Below are 21,327 nucleotides of genomic sequence, written 5' to 3'. Positions count from 1 at the left end.
TAATCAAAATGTGCTTGTGATTTTACCCAGAAACAACCTAAATGTAAATTTAAGGCCACTCCTAGTAACTAAATATTAAAGAGAGTCAAATGGTACTGGACAATCTAACCTTTATACATGACAATAGTTTGTATTTACTTATTAAATGTTAAAAAATATCTTTCCAATGATACTTGGAAAAAGCAGAGAGCTGAGAACTGTAAAGCACATTATTCCGTTAAGAGCCAGGGTTATGTAAGGGGCAGGTCAGACTGACTGAGTTACTTTACTGATCTAATTTCAAGAATCAGTTGAATGTTATTTATCACTCGAAGTCTATTGAGAGTAGGATTTTTCCATGTGCACTGCTGCCGGTCCAGTACCAAAAACAGCAAGTCCTTTTCCATCAGTGAATTTCCCTTTGAAAACATCTCATGTTTTAGCTAAAGCTTTAAGAAGATCTGATGGTGTCAGTGCACCAGGGTTAATTTGCCTGTAAATGACAACTTAACATACACCACAAAACAACTGTACTATATCTATTGTGGCAAAGCCTGCACTGAAATTGCAAAAATCCACATAACAGGTATCCCTTTTCATGTGGATAATGCAGTTCAGTCAGCAGTCTCCACAAGATGGCATGTGGTGAAGTGATTTGTACAGTCCTTTGAAGTCAATGAAAGCCTTATTGTTACTGCTCTTCATTGTCCAACTTAAAATTCATCGACGTTCCTGCCCAGTACACTATTTCTTTCTTAATTTTTTTCAAGCCTTCAAAACTTTCCAATCACTTTAAAACCTGGCTGACTACATACAGCTTTAGCTTTCTTTTTATTATTTGTTTTTGTAAGTGTACCAGTCCAGATTATTAATTGAATGTACCACCTCATACTGTCACAGTTTGATATGTCCTATTCATGTGTTATATTTGATTTCTTGTACATACGCAGCAAGATCAGAAGCAAAGCAAAAAGGAACAAGCAGGAGAGGATGGCAGACTCCTGAAGAATGCATTAGTCTGTGTATAATGAATAATTGATTCACTTGATGTCTTTGATCTAAAACATGCTGAAAAGGAATGGAAAAATAATGTGAAAGATTTGAAAGTGGCAGGGATTGTGGAAGGATGGCACTATGTTGCTCCCATGTGGTAGTTCTTGATCTTTACAGTACTACAATCACTGACAATGACTGAATTGTGTATGAAAGTACCACTGTGCCTTATTTGTCACAGCAAGGAAAATTCACAATCCATACAAAGATAATGAAAAGCTAATTAGTTTGATAGATTAGAATATTAAACACAATAATAATAATAATAATAATAATAATAATAATAATAATAATAATAATAATAATAATAATAATAATTGGACGATCCAATAAATGTACATTGACAGTTTTATTATGCTCTGTGGTGGACAGAGCACATTCCTCTGTCTCTAATTTGAATTCCTAGACTGGTAATTACAGTACATGTCTGTTAAAGGAATTCTCTTGTTGAGCTGCATTGTTGAATCAAAACAGATCAAATTATTTTCTGAATCATTTCTGTCTGTTTTCTTGGGTGTGAATTATTCTGCACATTATTAAGCACATGATTTTACCTCTGAAGCTGCATTTGGAAAGTACAATAATGTCTGCATACAAATAATTATTCTTTGTATCACTTGTTTCTCTGCTCTCTGTTGTACTTGCCATTTAGATTAAACATGTTGCTACTGGATTATTTTAAACACAATAAATCTGGATGTCATCGATTGAGCATATAGATGTGTTTAGAGGTGTTGTAGAATATCAATGCCATCAATGTTCCTTTATGGTACAATGTCAGAATTTGTAAGTGTTCTTGAACTTAATGATGCCCTACTTTAAACTTTTAAGACATATCCTCTACATAATTTGCCCAAAAACACTAAATTTGCTTTATTTTTAAATGTAATTTTAAATTATGTGTTTACTATATCACACTGGTCATCAAGCTGGAATAGCCCTGAATGAATCCTGGCCCCTCCTAAATTATAAACCTCAGTCTGTAATAACTATGGGCACTTACAGACATGAGAGAAGTAAAGCTTAGGTGAAACAGCACCCCTGTGTGGTCATAATACACAGACTCTGCTCTATAAATGTGAAACATACAAATAAATCTCCCAATATGAGAATAAAACCTACTAAGGAAAAATATTGATATGAGTAATTAATACTGTATAAATACTGGATAACAGCAACTGCATATGAGGCCGGGGGGGGGGGGGTGTGTTCAAATGATTTCTGACTTATTAAGTCACTTGACATCTGTGAACTGCCAAGGAATTCCATGAGAAAGTCTTCTCACCATAAAACTGATTCATTGTCATGAGTAATGAAGCTGAAAATGCATTTCAAGGTTATATTTTGGCAACATCTTCTCCCTTAATTGGGAAGATCAACCCAGCATGTGAAAATTTGTGTTTGAACAAGAGTGTGATCTGTCTGACTGAGATAATGAACTGCCAAACATATAAAAATATATGGACTTGATTCATAGGTGTAGATAGCTGTGATGAGGTGAGTTTTTGTTTCTATTTTATTCTTTGCACTAGGGGCAGAACTTGTGTGCTCTTAAGGGGTTTTAATGAACTGTTTTCTATATCACTTTCTGCATTCTGACTTCTACAGTAACTAGAAGGGGGATGACCAATTATATGTTGATCCCTAGGTATGCAATGTAAGTTTACAGTTTGCAGTGCAATTCAAGATGCATCCTTGCAGTTGCATGGCCAAATAAATTGCTCCCCAATGGAATATGTTGGTTTCCATGCATGAAACATCCTGCACTTTGCAAACTTACTGCAGGAAGATATTATAAACAATTTGATATCATGCAAATGCATGTTTGTGAGCTGCAGTTTGTGTCGGCTGACGTCAGCAGACTCAGATGTGGCAACTGCTCTGGCATGCACTGACTCATGATTGTACTTCTTCACATGATGCACTGGCACTAGGGGACCATGTAAGTAAGAGTGTCACTATTGCTAATGTTTCTCAATAGCGATGAGCTAATTGTTCCAAATAGGAACGTATTTGCATATTGGTAAGTCCTTCAAAAGGAGAAACTGAACAAATCTGAAGCAGAATGTAATAACAGAAGGAAGCGTAATGGAGATATGAGGGCTTATTAGTCCATAGGCTGCCCTACAGACCTGTATACATCTGATACTTAAGAGAATTTGAATGTTGATTTAAGTAATGGACACATATGTCTTTAAAATTGCACTAGATGGAATTTCGTAAAGCTGTGCAAAGTCCAGTAGCAGTCATCTTTTAAAATGGCTGCCAAAATCCAAGTAGGCTGCCTATAGCAACCATATGAAATAGTCATAACTCAGAAACTATTTGAATTATAGCTGAATTCAGGTGTCTTTTCCATCAAATCAAGGTTTGTGAGGTTAGTTTGGGTGTAGTTCACCATAAATTTGAAATACTATTCAATAAATGTGCTTTGATATGGTCTTGAGTCAAAATCAAAATAAATTAATCTATATGATAGGTAAATACATGTATTACCCATTATTTGTATTGAAAAATATCTGTTTTGTTTATTCTATATAGGAACCTTGAAAGCCCTTTCAATCAACCAGGCAGCATTGATTCAGTGAGAAAATACACCTCTGAACTGTTTAACCTAAACTCATGACAGAGTGTGTCTATGATGGCTGCAATCCATGTACCATAATGCATTAGAAAACTTAATGATATAGCAATACACAATATTTATCATGAATAAAGCTAGATCACCATAAATCCAAGATGGCAGCCTATAGCAACCAGGTGAATTGTTCAGACATAACTTCCAGAGAAACTCCCATGTCAAGAGGTGTTTCATCACCCCAAACCAACAATAAGACCGGTTCTTCCACCAAACGTCAAAGTTGTAGAACTAGACATTTCCAGAATGTCCTTCATCAAATGAACCTATCCCAGTCTGTTATTCCTGTGTTCTGTTATGAGGGTATCTTCTACACAGTTGCTGATATCTTGAGTCAGTTACATTAGCTGACATACATGGCATGATGGGGATGTTCCACTCGGTTAAGGCACTACTCAAGTGTGCTGGATGGTATCTGGTCTGGTATTGAAGACGGCCTTATTGAGTCATCACTTTTTTGATGTGGGATGGCTTCTGGTTGTGGCTCAAGCAGCATAGGCATGAGGTAGATGGTGATGTGTTGGCATGTGCAGTTGAACTAAGGGCGACTCTATGTGAAAAGAGCAAGAGCAAGTCGACAGTGAAGTTTTCTGAGCTGCTCGTACAGTCAGGTCCAAGAAATGTTTCAGTCCTTTCTGGAGGAATGCAATTCTAAGTCAGAGGTATGCCAGTACTGGGGGGTCTTCTAGCTGATGGCCCTTATTATCAAACAAGTCATCTCTTCTGATCGTGAATGTAACTTTGTGCTGCACATAGAGAAGTCTCTTTCCATCTTTCGAGAGAATGACTCTATCAACTATGCGATATGGTTCATTCTACCTTGACACTATAATGCTGCTATGAAGTACTCATCCAGAGGTCTTTAGGTGGTTGATGTGTGGCCATTTTGTCATGAAAGACCGTGCTGGCTGCATCATTTCTGTAGCACCAGACGTGAAACTTGTGCAGTCTATCCAGAGAATCTAAGAGCAAAGGTGGAATTGTGGGCCAGACAAGAAACACAGCTGTTGTGGTTGAATGGCAGCTCATCTTCCATGAGATTCTTCTCATATCAAACAACTTGAGAGAGATGACAAATTAATCTGCAAAGGACCATCATAATCTCATAGTTTGAAAAGCAGAGCATCTGAACAGAAATGTGGCATGGCAGCCACCAGAAACTTACCAGGACTGCACTATAAATCACCCTCCAAGGACTGTTTCTACTGTTGTTGTTTCACAGAAAATACTAGAAGCTGCTCAGCGTGTTATTGATATTGTGAAAGAGCCTGGCACACCACTGGAAACAATCTACACTCATGCCATCTTCAATAATTGGTGATCTAGCATCTAAACCAGACAAAGGCAAGCTTATAGCAGAATTTGAAAAGCATGTAGCACATGAAGATATGGTCTTCCCATATGGTGATGCAGCTGTCATATTGGACTTCATGTTTAAAATGTGTTCTTTACCAAATCTGTTTTCCTTTGGGACATTTGCAAACGCTATAAGATGTGTGCTCTCTGTGGGTCAATCTATATGTTCTAGGAACAGCCTGCATATTATCTTTGATAGCTATCTGGAATCTTTTGTCAAAGGGGGCAAGAGAACTCTGTGTGCTGCTGAAATTTGAAACTTTTGATATGGTGTACAGTGAGGGAAAAAAGTATTTGATCCCCTGCTGATTTTGTATGTTTGCCCACTGACACAGAAATGATCAGTCTATAATTTTAATGGTAGGTGTATTTTAACAGTGAGAGACAGAATAACAACAAAAAAATCTAGAAAAACACATTTCAAAAAAGTTATAAATTGATTTGCATGTTAATGAGGGAAATAAGTATTTGACCCCTTCGACTTAGTACTTGGTGGCAAAACCCTTGTTGGCAATCACAGAGGTCAGACGTTTCTTGTAGTTGCCCACCAGGTTTGCACACATCTCAGGAGGGATTTTGTCCCTCTCCAAGTCATTAAGGTTTCGAGGCTGACGTTTGGCAACTCGAACCTTCAGCTCCCTCCTTGGCTGTGTGTTTTGGGTCATTGTCATGCTGGAATACCATCCACGACCCATTTTCAATGCCCTGGCTGAGGGAAGGAGGTTCTCACCCAAGATTTGACGGTACATGGCCCCGTCCATCGTCCCTTTGATGCAATGCAGCTGTCCTGTCCCCTTAGCAGAAAAACACCCCCAAAGCATAATGTTTCCACCTCCATGTTTGACGGTGGGGATGGTGTTCTTGGGGTCATTCCTCCTCCTCCAAACACGGCGAGTTGAGTTGATGCCAAAGAGCTTGATTTTGGTCTCATCTGACCACAACACTTTCACCCAGTTCTCCTCTGAATCATTCAGATGTTCATTGGCAAACTTCAGACGGGCCTGTACATGTGCTTCTTGAGCAGGGGGACCTTGCGGGCGCTGCAGGATTTCAGTCCTTCACGGCGTAGTGTGTTACCAATTGTTTTCTTGGTGACTATGGTATCAGCTGCCTTGAGATCATTAACAAGATCCTCCCGTGTAGTTCTGGGCTGATTCTTCACCGTTCTCATGATCATTGAAACTCCACGAGGTGAGATCTTGCATGGAGCCCCAGACCGAGGGAGACTGACAGTTATTTTGTGTTTCTTCCATTTGCGAATAATCGCACAAACTGTTGTCACCTTCTCACCGAGCTGCTTGGCGATGGTCTTGTAGCCCATTCCAGCCTTGTGTAGGTCTACAGTCTTGTCCCTGACATCCTTGGACAGCTCTTTGGTTTTGGCCATGGTGGAGAATTTGGAATCTGATTGATTGATTGCTTCTGTGGACAGGTGTCTTTTATACAGGTAACGAGCTGAGATTAGGAGCACTCCCTTTAAGAGAGTGCTCCTAATCTCAGCTCATTACCTGTATAAAAGACACCTGGGAGCCAGAAATCTTACTGATTGATAGGGGATCAAATACATATTTCCCTCATTAACATGCAAATTAATTTATAACTTTTTTGATTTTTTTCTGGATTTTTTTGTTGTTATTCTGTCTCTCACTGTTAAAATACACCTACCATTAAAATTATAGACTGATCATTTCTTTGTCAGTGGGCAAACGTACAAAATCAGCAGGGGATCAAATACTTTTTTCCCTCACTGTATATAGGTCCAGATGTCCCAATACCACAACAAACGGACAAGTTCTGGCTATCACAGGGCAATAGCACTAATTTACATCTCACATAAACATCTCACGCATTTCCTTGCCACTGAACAGTACTCACAAATTCCTGTAATTCTCAGTGGATGCATTGCTGATGATGAAGTACTTCCAGCTGAGTTGATATGCCTTGAGAAATCATCAGAGGAATCCTCACTACCTACCAATATCTGCTCATCAAAAGGGTGCTACACTACTGGCACAACTGCCACCCATGTCAAGTGTCATTTGAAATCATATTCAGTGATTATTTTTCATGAATTTCATGACCATAATATTGGCTGTTTTTGTGATGATGGCACCATTTTGCCAGTGAAAGGTCTAAAGCCTATACCAGCTGAAAAGCTTATGTTGTGCAAATGTGCTGGTAAATGTAACTCCAAACACTGCTGTTGTGCTGAAGCAGTAGACGTGTGTGTAGTATTTTGTCATGTCACAGAAATCAGACTGTAAAAATAAGTCGTTTGTAGAAAGTAGTGTACTACTGCATAGTTAATAACATGTGTCTTATATTTTTATATGATCAAAGTTGTCTTGGGCTAAGCTTTTCCTACTTCTTGACTGCAAAAGTTATTATCATTGTGTTCAATGCAGCATTGATATGCTTTATCCATGATCGATATTGATTATTGCTATATCAGGAAGTTTTCTCTTGTATTATGGTACATGGATTGCAGCCATGGTAGACACGCTCTGTCATGAGTTTAGGTTAAACAGTTCAGAGGTTTCTTTCCTCACTGAATCAATGCTGCCTGGTTGATTGAAGGGGCTTTCAAGGGTATTATCATATACATTAATTTATTTTGATTTTGACTCGACCATATCAAAGCACTTTTATTGAATAGTATTTCAAATTATTAGGGGAAAGACATCACAACCGCTACCAGTCAAAAGTTTTAGAACAACCCCATTTTTCCAGTTTTTTATTGAAATTTAAGCAGTTCAAGTCCAGTGAATAACCTGAAATGGTACAAAGGTAAGCGGTACACTGCCAGAGGTTAAAAAAAAAGTTTAGGTTACCAAAAACTGAAAAATACTGTATATTTCAGAGTTATACACTGTGTTACTACACCCTCTTAAGCATTATCCTCTGCATTCTGTATTCCGACAATGCACACATCATTTGAAAGCTTATTTTCTTGGCTACCAGTGCGTTTCATTCTCAAACACATCCGATTTACAGTTACTGTGTCACCCGCCGTCATTCAGAGCCCAGGGGGTCTCATTCAGACGGTCACAGATCACTCAGTTTTGATCGGATTTCTGTCAAATATGCTTGTTTTGGTAAGAACAACCTAATGATTAATCCAGTATATATTATTTTATGTTCTATCAAACACAGAGAAGTTCAGATGCAATTATGTAAAATCGTTGTGTATTAGTACACTGTAAACACTGTGTGTTGCTTCTACCAAAACATGGATGGTCTTGTTTTGATCAGTAGACTCCCCCCACCCCATGATAGTCATGTGACCTCAACAAAGTTATGGTAAAGCGCACTTGCATCCCTGTCAGAGAGTCTCAGGCCACACATTCTTCAAAATAACTGTTTTATTATTCATAAAAACGTGTTCACATAACTTGTATTCATTATAAACTCTGCAGTGGTGATGTTTGTAGGGTAACAAGAGGAGTACACATGGAGACAGACTAAAACCATACATGAAAATAACCAATTATTTCATAACTGAAGTGTAAAGACCCTAGAGTATAGTGCCATTGCTATAAAACTACCGACAACATTAGATATTAAAAGGTGTAAAAATGCCTCTGCTGAGCATCCCACAACTTTCTTCAGTAAATAGAAAGTAACGTAGAAACCTGAAAACACAACATGAATCTTTCGGTAATGTTTGGTATTTTTTATGTAACTACTTTACAGTATAGTGTGATTTTTCTCATGATTTTTAACAAATGCTGTTCTGGATGTTGGTCTTCACGAGCAATTATTTTACTATACAGTATGCTAGGTTTTGTTATTATAAAGAGATTCATATGCTACTTCAAAATGAGAAAATATTCTGACATTTTTTAAATGTAGATAAACAAGAACCAATTTACAATTTAGGCCAAGCAAAACTAAATATATCAACCAAATAAATATGTGTTTACTTCATGTGAGGTATAGTGGCTGGCTGATTGTCCTTTAACACAATGAACACCAGTCTTTCCAAAGCTATTGTCTGTTAATCCTCTTATAGTAGGCAACACAAAATAACACCAAGCAAGGAAATGAATTTGCTGAAAAAATTATTGGCACTAATATTGTTACGTGCGTCCTACTAGATATTTGCTAACCCTGATTCTATATATTATAAAGATGGGTATGGTATTTATTTGAGGAACTTCTGCTGTGCAAAAATTAACCTGTAATAAAGCTTTTAGTCTAGTCACTGAGGCCCTGCATAATTAAGGGTCAGTTCCTGCTTCATTGGGAGGCTGTTTAAGCATTACTTCTCTCTGTTCTCTATTCATACGTCGCTTGTCTGAGAATAAACTCAGCCCATTTATGAATACAAGAAAAAAGAAAATCTCAACAAGCATGAGATGAAAATGAGTGTGTAAACCTGCTGAGAAGTGTCAGGTGTTTGTTGAGCACAATGTCATACACTGTGGAAATTAATTTGATCCAATACATTTTTATTAAGATAGGCTTCATTAAGATATAATCTTAAACACAGTGATTTAAACTGGTATATATATGATGTGACATTATATTTAAAAAGTGAATATGGCTTGAATTATTTTTTTGCCTGGTTTCCAACACTCGAAGACAACAGGACCTGATTGAAACCCGACTGGGAGAATCTGACTTCATGGCTTGTATTTCATTCCCTGCTTTCAATACAAATCACAAAACGTTCAAAGCCACCTTTTAATGCAACCTGGGTAACTTGAATGCAGGTTTGCAGACTTAAAAACATTACTGAAACTAATGAAAAATATTTAAGTTAAAGAAAGTAAAAATGTCTTTGTTCTTTTGTATTTCAGCCAAAAAATCTGAATCTTTAATACAATAGTTTTCCTTTAAAAATATATCTATTTTATCACAGTGGACTTCACTGCAGAATCTGTACATAATAAGACTCTTGTTGGCCAACGTCTCAGGACAAGGTGGGACTTCCTGGTAATGTTTGCTGGTCTTTTGGGTTAATGGATAACTTCTCTCCAAGTTTCCTCACCAGCTCCGCCAGATCTTCTGTGTTGTGGGATTTCTCTTCAAGGAGCTCGTAACGCAAACTGGAAATGTCCTGTTTGATTTCTTTTAGCTCACCTGGAAAGTGACAGGAGGGAAACAATAAAGACTATGAGCAGGCCTGATGATGGCCTGTCAAAGGCTTGCACAAAGCAGATTTGCCCTGACTGTACTTATTTGGTTGTAAACAAACACCAGTTATTTCAGGCAGCCCAAGTGCAGCAGCAACCTAATTCCAATGCTCTGATTCTAGAGGCATATTTTGATTATAATTCATCTTGACAGTTTAATAGGGAACCTATAAACATGAATATAGAAGCTGGTAAGAACTCTCAATACTCCAAACTGGATCCCTAACTGCCCATCCTGTTAAACCAGTATTCCTCTTTACAATCTGCTTCTGAGATACCCAAATAATGATTGTGACTGAATTTGAAATCAACATAAACTAAAACCTAAAAAGTTTTTTTAAGGGAGTTACAACAAAAATACCTTACCTTCATTTACTTCATCACTTTCCTTATCAATTTGTGCTTTAAGGACATATCGCTTGATGAGGCGTTTCATTATCTTCTGTAAAACACAAATTATTACCTTTACATTTACCATTACAGAGGTCGAACATTTAATTGGCTAAATTACATTTATTTTTAATTTATCTGTCCAGTTTATGAAAAGAACATTCTTTCAGAAGCAAGTGATAATTTGATTTATGTGTATTTCTGATCGCTGGTAATTTCAGGACTAAAAAGTGCTACATTATTTTAGATTAATAAATCACAACATATTTATTGAAAGCAAGGTGTAGCTTTTACATTGACATATAGGTTTTAATGAGTACAATAAACAAAAATACAATCATACTATTATAGTTTTAATTTATATCCTTTCATATGGACAATAATATATTGTCAGAACAGCACGTTCTACACACTAAGTGGTTGGGAAGGTTAATGTTTTTAGGCACAATATTATTACCTGGTACCGTGTTTGAGAGGGTGAACTTCTGATACTTGAATGTTTACTTTGGCCCAGCTGAAATCAAACAACACACAAAGATCATTTTTTATGCTCCTCGAACAAACTGTCTAAGAAGGAAAACTGGGCAATGCAGCACCATTTGAACAAACAGGCACATTTTCAAACTCATCTTTGTTTTCCTAAATAAAATTCCGCTCATTTACTTCCTGAGCACAACAAGTGGTCGCCTTTTACTGTGTTGTTTGGTCAAACAACATAGTCCAAAACTCATGATGTGTGTTGTTTAGATGCCCTGAAAGTGGCGACAGACTTAATCCTAGGTGGGAAACTACTTGAAGTGTTCGGGGAAAAGAAAAACATCTGTCAAGAAGTCTGCAAGAAGACATTGCCCAGACTCTTAAAAAGGAACATTTGCTCTTCTAAGGAACTCACAAGCCAAACACAATGACAGAGGCACTCTATATATTACTAACACAGCACTGAATGAATGTCAGTACTTATGATGCAGGCATTAATACTATTCAAATGTATATTGAGCCTGTGGAAAAAGTAAACATCTGAAATCTATTGATGGATTTCAAATGAGGTTTCTTGTATACAGTTATGTTGTGATATCATTACACAGGAATAGTGTTGGTACCACACAATATTAAGTGTACTTGAAAATAGGACTTATTTTCCTTATTAACTTTGCCCATTTGTTTGAAGAAGCCCACGCCACTTCTTAAGGCTGTGTGCACTCTTTTCTATGGCCACTTGGTGGCTCCATTATATATTTTACAATTCATTTGATATTATGACAAATCATACACCTTCATTGTGTCATTGATTAACATGTGTATAGTTTGACCTTCAGTATGGTGAAAATATAAAATCCTGAGACTGGAATGGAGGGCTTAGAGTTCAAATACTAATATATTATATTTATTTGCATAGTAAGTGCATTTTCTGATATTGTTTAGCATGGTATGAGAAGATGTGCCATATAGTAACTTGTTTAGTTTCTGACCATGTGATAAGTGGAACAGAGAAAGTAAACTTCCCAGGAGAGATACAATAAGGCCCACCTCATTCAGTTCAGCATCGCCTTTCAGGTCAGTCTTGTGACCCTGCAGCACCAACAATAGCAGGTACTTTATCTTCAGGACAAGAAAGATCACAGACTTGGGACTGGGGACCAAGTTAAACGGAACAGGCAGAGTCCTTCCTTCTTCAAAATAGGAAAACCAGAGCTTGGCTCGAGCAAACTTCCACTCAACGTCAGCGTCATCCTGCGCCAGGCAGAGGAGAGAAAGAATTAAACACACGTCACACTGAATGATACCAGCCTTTTGATTTTCACATGGTTTAAGTAACAAACACTCTCTTTCTCTTGTACAGGAGAGCTTCTTTATAAGAGCCAACACTGCACTTTGAGTGTATTTTTTAAATCCATACAAAATATTTACAGTGTTGCCTTATAATACCATTCAGTATGTCTACATTTTATGTATTATCTAGATTCGATGGATTTCGTATTTTCTTACTTTGTATTAATAATCCATACAACACTAACAAAATGGCTTGGAATGGCATGTCAAGGGGAGAAATAAAAGGCATGTGGAGATGTTCATTTCCATAAGAGGTCCATCCCAAGAGGCATTTAGATTGGCATTACACTAATTGACTAAAGAGATAATCTGATGAACTCAGGAAGTAACTACAGAATGTGTAATATTAATATTAGTTATACAAGGATTGATCTTCAAACTATAAACAATTAGTTGGTGTTATTGTTTAACAGTTATTAAAACATCAAGAATGTAATCTCCTTGAAGTTTGTGTTTTGTGTATAGTTCATCAGACATCAGTCCAACAAACCATGCTGTCTGCAAACACAACAATACACATACAAATTTACTAGACAGCAAATCTAGTAAAAAACTTGAGTAGACCTGAGGTATTCAGGAAATCACATCAGTACATGAGTTTTAATTTAGAGAAATATATCCTTTTACAAATGTAATTTTCTGTTTCCTTTGTTAGTTGCTGAATGGAAAAATTCCTTAAATAAAATCTATTTCGAAGTCCAAAATATGCAGACACACACAAAATGTTTTTTCTTTCATATATTGCCGACTCAAGAGGCTTGGCTTATTTCCCAGAACTTCCACATTGCCGATCAAACAATTTAATTAAGACACCCATTGTAAAATGATTTAGCAACAGAAGCGATGCCTGATAAGCTTCTTTATTTATGTGCAGCGGTATAGGAATTGAGGCAAGCAATAAACCTGCTGCCATCGGGGATTAGACAGTTGCAGACATACAGCACGACACGGCACTTTTTACATTCATACTCAAGAATGATGGGCACATGCTTGGAACCCTATCTGTCAATCAGACATAATAAAAATGAAGTGCTGCCAAATCGAATGAAAAGCATAGCATCAGCAACATTAATAGGGGAACAGATGTATTTTAACGTATTTTAATTATCTCCATACGAATGTGTATTGATAAGAAGTGGACGTTTTCAAATTGCCAATTTATTTTGTGGCGGGGAAATCGTTTCAGCTTCTCTTTGGTCTGTAAAACTTGAGATGAAAACAAATATTTAAAAAACAATTTCTTCTGGTTATCTACTGAATTATCCCAGTGGGCACATTTACTTGGAATAACGTTGCATTGATGTCAGAATCAGTTGTCAGATTTTGGTCATATGATGGTTGTATATGAAAGTTGGATTGATGGTAGAATAATGTACAGTATTTTGGTTGCCAGACGTCGCGACTCAAATACAACCAAAAAATCATTATAACATTGTGTGCCCAGTGGGATGGCTGGAATGAAAACTACTAAAGGCAACACTTGCAATGGACTATACAGCTGTTACACATAGTGTTCAGAAGATAACCAACATTTCCCGTTTACCTCGATTTCTTGAAAAGAGCTGTTGATCATGGCTATCAACATGTTGAGCAGCACGATCACCATGGTCACATTGTAAACTCCATACAGGACATAGCCGATATTCTCAATGAACTTGTGTCCATTATTAATTACAACAGACTTCACTTCGGAGAGTCCAAATATAGCCCAAAATAACGTTTTAAAGCTTTCTTCAACTCTGGGGGAAGAAAGGAGAAAACAAATCAAATCAGATAATTCATATTCACTCCATCAGTTCTGAGTAGCATGCGTTGGTTCTCTCTTGCTCTACAGTCATCCAGGTCCATTAAACAAAAACAATCGTAATGTTTGCTAGTTGTCCATTTCAGATTATACATGTTCTGTCAATGCTTCAGTAGTGCTTGACATCTTTCATACACCAGTGATTTGTAGACCGTGATCTTTTCTACGGTGCCTAGAACCACCAGAAAGGAAATACTCTGGCTATAATGATGCAAGATTGAATTACCCCCTGAGCCAGAGCACATCCCTCAGATCCTATTCCAAGAGAAACATAGTGCAATGGCATATATATTGTGTATGGGAGACAAAGGCTATTATGTTTATATGGATACAGCACTACAAAAGAAAACAAAAAGATAGTCTTTGTGTCTATAAACACAACTTCAGTTACAATAAAAGGGTCATTTAAAATGCTAGGTGTCCAGACATTCGAGATGATATATTCCTAAAGCCAAGCAGTGATTAGAAACAGAAAAGCCAATATATTTCTAACAGAGGCCCAGGAAATGTGAATGATGTACAAACCTTTTTTAGGGTGCACTGTTGTCCCTAAGTAGGGCCCTGGGTTTTACACAATCTGTTCTCTTCAGTTCTCACATGGCAAGGAGGTCATGTCTGTTCAATTAAATCACTTGTCGATTTTTTTGTTTATTTATAATAATGGGAACCAGTTCTTAATGAATTGATGTATGAATACCACAGCGATAACACATGTATAACAAAGTTAGGCTCAGGGTTAGGGATACTGTTACAGACTAGGTTCAGAGTTAGGGTTTATACATGTGATCATCAGAACTCAGTGGAAGTGCAGGAAGCAGTCATATGTAATTTCTGTAGGATTCAGACATTAATTCATTAAGAAATAGTGTCTCTATTAACTTAAATGACATATTATATTAACAGATCTGCCAATTTCTAAATTCCAAAGAAAGTTTTTTCTTCCTACTATCGATCCTCCGTGTGAAACAAATGATGCACCCCCCTATTATAAGCACAGGCAGACAGAATCAGTTACACATTGCCTCTGTTTTCTATACTAGCAATCTTTTACTGCGTTGGATGCCTATTAGCAAGCAGAATAATCTGCCACTAAACACATAATGCACACCTTTGCTAATATCACATTTATCAACCAGACAACAGAGTTCATAAGATTACCTCTGACATTCATTGGTCCTCCTGCCCTACACGGCCCAGCTCTGTATCAATTTATTTCATTTTCAGTGCCGAGATTATCATTCGTTTTACTGTGGCGAAATAACCCCCATACATCAATGCCTTCATTAAACTCAGTGTGGAGGTACATACCAGACCAATCCCTACAACATACAGTACTGTCTGATATGCTATGTTATCTACTTCATCTTGTATCAGAAGCAGAGCTAAACAGTTATAAACAGTTTACTTTGAGCAGAAAATCCAATTCTGCAATTTTTTGGTGATTCAGCAGCGAAACGCCCACACTTGAAAACACACCCCGGGCTCCAGCTCATACCAACATGCACTTACAGGCTGTGCATATCTTTAAATTAAACATACTGTTCATTACACAGGCCCTGCATGTATAATTTAACAAAAAGGCAGCACACTCATCCATCTCCCTTTCCGTTTTAATACCAGTTCCCGCAAATAGATACATTTTAAGAGCTATCACCTGTCTAAGTCAAAGCAGGGGGCATCGTCAAGATGAGCAATGATACAAAGGACATGAGTATACATTTTACAAATATAGGAACCTTCAGAATAGATAACAGGAGATATTTCTTCACAGAGTGTGGGGGTCGCTCTAGATGTGATGTTGAAACAGACTCCTCGAGCTCATTTAAAGAAGAGCTGGTGGGGATTCTTGGATCATGAAGCTACTATGGACCAAATGACCTCCTCTCATTTATATCCTTTCATATGTTCTTATGAATTCAGCTGCACATGGACAGATTGTCACTGAATTTTAGTCACATTTAGGGCCCCTCTACAGGAAATAAATACTGAAACTGATAAGGGTGAGTGTGTATGTGTGTGTAAGGTATGTTAATAAATTATAAAGCTGCTCACAGCAGGGAGTAAGACATTAATTTCAAAAGGAAAGGAACAAACAGGATATTGTTAGCAATAATAATTAAAAAGCTCTAATTCTACCTAACATTATGTAATATAAAAAACATATGTCATATTTTTTATGTAGTGTATTTTCTTTAATTCAATGAAACCTTGAAAAGCAGTCAATACACTAATACCGGTCTGTGGAAAAATAGGAAAAACCTCAAAACTGACTTAGTGTTATTCATAATGTAGGCTATACTTGGAAGGGAATTATGATCATTTAAACCACAGATTGTGCAAGGTTATAATTTACACTGAGAATGAAGGGACCAATTAAGATAATTAAATGGGGTAGTACTGTTGCAGATTCAATGAAACAATGTCCTTTTCCTTATCTCCATAAACACACGACGGTTCAGAATTACTGTAATTGCATGGAAATTGACGTGACACATTTTCATCCTAGATTCGTACATCAGTGCTTGACCTGACAGTGCTGTGTTCATGTTCAATTGATTTTCCATATTGAAAACATGCATTTGAGTTTGCAGATTTGCTTACTTGTGAATTCTGTGTGTTTATTCGGAATTGATTGAAATTGTATGATTTAAATTGATTAATATTTAATTCCAAGCTTTTATGCATTGACAGTATATAACACACTACACTACAGCACTAGTCCTTATTAGGAGTCACACTGGCAATCCCCCTCCCTTCCCACAAATACATGGTTTCTGGGATGGTAGCTCATGTGACTAGCAATAATAACCATTGTCTGTATCTTTTAAATGTGCTGCAATATCAAATTCAGCAGACCAGCGTGCACTGCATTGCAAATCATTGGGATGCATCAACACTTTTCTCATAATGTATACAGAGCACAATATATAGTGAAATGTTCCACAAACCTGTATCTCTAGTGAAACACATGATTAATGTTCTATCTTGTTTCCATCTGCAATTTCAGTATATTCATGTTGTTTTGTACTTAATATGCCACAAAAGACATCTCGCAAAAACAAATACAAATCCTTAGCAACCTTAGCAAAACATCCCCTGTGTTTTCTAAGGCCCCTGACTATCTGTTATTAAGATGTAAATGTTATTGGACACAATATCAATTTAGAAAGAACTAGAGAGCAAATTTGTCTTGACGTCCATAACAAATCTATTGCAGTGGTTTTAGCATTTCAAAAAAAGTAGTTTTTTATTAGTTAGGCTTTTTATATATAAAATATGATCCAATTGATTCTTAATGGACTGATAGCACCGTAACCTTGCCACTTTTAGAAATAAAGGTATCATCCTTAACTAGTTACCCAGTTTTTACAATCTTGGAATATATTTAATGAACCATTTGTCATAAATACCGACTGTATTTTATATGCACTTACGTTGTGAAGGCATCATTCTGTTTTGCTCCAAGGTAATACGAGTAGAGGTTGAACATTCCAATCATAAAGGCCACGAAAACCATGATAAAAATCACCATGAATTTAAAAATATCTTTAACTGTCCTTCCCAGAGAGATCTGTAAAGGCCCAAAGCTTTCATTGGCCGGCAGGATGTAGGCAATTCTGGAAAAGCTGAGGACCACCGCAATGGCATAGAGGCCTTCTGAAATGAGCTGTGGATCCGATGGAATCCAATTTATGCGAGCTGGAATGAAAGAAGCATTCTTTTAACGTATTTTCTACCACACTTATGAAACAAAAATTAAAAATGAAGCATGCCTGTGAATGAAGGGAATGGGTGTTATTTGATCTGAGTGCTTATGTGGGAAGTGTCATGACGGCCTTTATAAGAGGCCACTGTCAGACTTACAGTCATATCTGGAGATTGGCCAGATATGAGGATTTCCTAGATGGCCTTTCTGTCATTGAGCTGCATTAGTAGTGTAACAGTAGAAGAGCTCATTCTTTGTATGATAAAATTAGACTAGCAGTAGATATACTAAGTGTGGCATGTCAGGTCAGACCTCTCTCTGCACACCTCTGTCTGTCGGATAAACGATAAACTCACAACGCCAAAAGATTGGTCCTCGGAAACAGGCAGATTAAGATATCTTCTAGGCTTAGTTCAGGAGAGTGGCATCACTATAGCAATGAGCCCTGTCCCACAAGACAAACTAATACGTTTTTAAAACCAGACAAATTTAGGATATTAGGTATGAGTACAAAATGTATACAATAAATTATGAATGTAAACATTCTTCATGTATTAACTAGTAGGCTCTTTAATTGTTTTCCATCAACCCACTTCAGTAGTCTTCTCTGCACACCAGAAGTATATTGTTACTGTTTTGTAACCCTTGGGGATATTACAGAGGACGTTCTACGAATTTCAAAGATGTTTTGATCAATAGTTTACAAGCATTGTTGAATTCTAATAGCTAACTTTCAGTTTTACAAATACAAGCTTGGCAATAACTGGCATCCCGTCCTGGGTGTATTCCTGCCTGGCGCCCTATGCCTGCCGGGATTGGATCCAGCTTCCCCGCGACCCTCACCAGGATAAGTGGTTTTGAAGATGGATGGATGGAAGCTTGGCAATGGTCTATTGACTGAAATGTACAGAAATCGGAAACCAATATACTAAACTTGACTGGAAAATTAATTTTTAATGAACTCCGCATTACTCCACATGATTAGAAATCTCCTTACTCCGTTCAGCGATTCAAATCTGGGCAGGGGCTCTGGACACACGCGCTACACATGCAATTGTCTTGTCATGCAATTTATATCATTCTCCTACCTCCCTCCTTCCCCTGTGCATATGGTATTAAGGTGCATGTGCTATTGCAGGTGTATTTAAAAATATTGTAGGATTTCCTCCCTTCAAGACAGTTGCATTTGTCTCTAATAAAACAGGCACATGATGGTGGGAGGAATGCTGCCACTGAGGAGCAGTACTGCTGTGTGGTCTGTCCACAGGGATCTTCTCTGTCTTTGGTCACGTAACAGAGTGTTCTGCATTTTTAAATTCCCATCTGTGGAGTGTCACCAGGGCTTTTATTTGGCATGGCTTTGGTAGAACAGCTTCATAAGACATTTTACTTTATTATTTTTTTTCCCACTGACTGAATAAATCTGTGATTTGATAGAGCATGATTTCACACTAACCAAGGTTGTAGTAATTGACATCTAGTGGGAGAGTTGCATTCACCAAGTGTTCTAAGTTCTTGTCAACGTAACTCTGTGCTTCATACGCGTGCCAAAATGCCATGAACCTCGCAATGAATGACGCCACAAAAATAGCCAGCATGCCAAAGTCCAGTAAATTCCATGGCTCCAGCAGGTATTCGCGTGGACCCTGTGACCAGATTTCTTTGCATTCGGCCCAGATCATCCCTGAAGAAAAATGAAAATAAAAAAAAGTTCAGTTTTCTTAAACAACTTCTCGATCTACACAAGTTAGTATTAGCATACTAAAATAACAATTTTATTTTTTGTAATCATTTCAATATATTTTTATGTTCACTTTCTGATGGCTGCCAGACAAATATATAAATATAAAAAAATATACAAACTTAAATTGTTTAAGGTTTTTTTTCTCCATACAATGCTGCATTTACCCTGATGTTTCTCTACACAATGAACACTCTTCCTTGACTTAAATAGTAAATTAAGACATTGCATTTTCTGACAATGGGAGGACAGATCATTGTGTTACTTTTGATGATCACCTTAACCCAGTCAAAGTTTAATCTATTTTAACAGAGATTATTTTTAATATAATAATTGTTACTACATATCACATGAAACCAAAAAAAATAAAATGGTGGAAAAACACAGACACAGTCGACAATCTGAGAATCAGCACCATGTTTTTGACCTTATAGAGGGTTATGTAAATACTGCACTGTGGGAACTTCAATTTATGATGAAGGAACCAAATGAAAGAAGAAGGAAAACAACATTCTCATGTAATAAACTCATAAACAGGCTAAATAAATCTAAAACTTTCTAAATATGTTTCAGACATTCCTTTTACCAAAATCATTAAAAAATAAACAAAGCTACACACTTACTAAGATATGCCCAACAACAGCAAGCACAGTTGTTCACAAAACGAAAAAAGGACTTAGTGTCTTTTAGTCAATCATTTGCATATTTGTCACTATTCAGCATCCAGAGATAAAATGCTATCCCAGTGCATGTAAATTCTGTATTGACTTGATAATACAGAAATCTCATTTTATGTTTTATGGGCCCTCTTGTGGTTTTATTGATCTTTATATGAATAAACAGTCCTACCAACTCCTACTGTAATGGACTAAAGGTATAAACCACAAGTCTTTCCATTTGAAGATGAAAATGTCAGTGGTATAATAAATCATTACATTTTTTGCTTTCAGTAGCCATTAAAAATGGTGCCAATTTTTAACTAAAGCAATTAATAATAATAATAATAATAATAATAATAATAATAATAATAATAATAATAATAATAATAATAATAATAATGTGATTGTGAGGCACTAATAAATTAGCAAGGTCAACAGCTTAACTCATACAACTTAAAATGATTGGGCTTCAGGTTGTTTGTGCTATTCTTGAAGTGAACACAATTAGTCTTATAACACTTGGTAGAATAACAAAGAAGAGAAGTTGCTGGTAGAAACTGCTGTCTATTATAATGATACTCACCAATGACCCAGGAAATGATGAGCATCTCCATCCAGGTGAAGGGAGTGGTTTTCATCCTGAACAGCTGGTTGGGATGGTCTTTGATTGTCATGTTGGGCAGTAGTTTCGTCCCTTCAAAGCGGTCTGCAGCGTTCATGACAAGAAGGCCAAGAAAAATGGTGAAAGAAGCAGCATGTGCCACAAATTTCAAAAAGGGGCCGCGCATAATTTTCCCCAGCTGTGAAAAAAATAAAAATAAAAGTAAAGCAATAAAACAAACTCCTAAGAGCATGCAATAGATTTAACTTAGTACATTCATACATAGTATTTGCAGACACCTATGACATTTTGTCTTTTGAGGATCCTTTCCACACTAAAACATCCATGGAGAAGGTCCAGAAAGTACAGAGGATAACTCCACCACCACTATCACCATGAAAAAGCTCAGTAAAATAATTTATTTCTCTGGTA

The 21,327-nt window shown here is 36.9% G+C and overlaps 1 protein-coding gene across 1 annotated transcript in view; it reads right to left on the bottom strand.

Annotated features, from left to right (window-relative positions):
* Positions 1–8,370: 8,370 nt before the first annotated feature.
* The window catches only part of LOC136746732 (short transient receptor potential channel 6), a 29,944-nt gene continuing 16,987 nt past the window's right edge, over positions 8,371–21,327 (bottom strand). Inside the window, exons 5-12 of the mRNA XM_066699409.1 lie at positions 20,878–21,094; positions 19,351–19,578; positions 17,623–17,887; positions 13,928–14,123; positions 12,082–12,285; positions 11,012–11,068; positions 10,531–10,606; positions 8,371–10,111 (exon numbers count right to left, since the gene is read on the bottom strand). Coding sequence (XP_066555506.1) covers positions 9,942–10,111; positions 10,531–10,606; positions 11,012–11,068; positions 12,082–12,285; positions 13,928–14,123; positions 17,623–17,887; positions 19,351–19,578; positions 20,878–21,094 — 1,413 coding nt within the window. The 3' untranslated portion in view covers positions 8,371–9,941. The remainder of the gene's footprint in view (positions 10,112–10,530; positions 10,607–11,011; positions 11,069–12,081; positions 12,286–13,927; positions 14,124–17,622; positions 17,888–19,350; positions 19,579–20,877; positions 21,095–21,327) is intronic.

This window comes from Amia ocellicauda, chromosome 3, assembly GCF_036373705.1.
Source record: "Amia ocellicauda isolate fAmiCal2 chromosome 3, fAmiCal2.hap1, whole genome shotgun sequence".
Taxonomy (NCBI): domain Eukaryota; kingdom Metazoa; phylum Chordata; class Actinopteri; order Amiiformes; family Amiidae; genus Amia; species Amia ocellicauda.
This window is presented reverse-complemented; position numbering and strand designations above follow the sequence as displayed.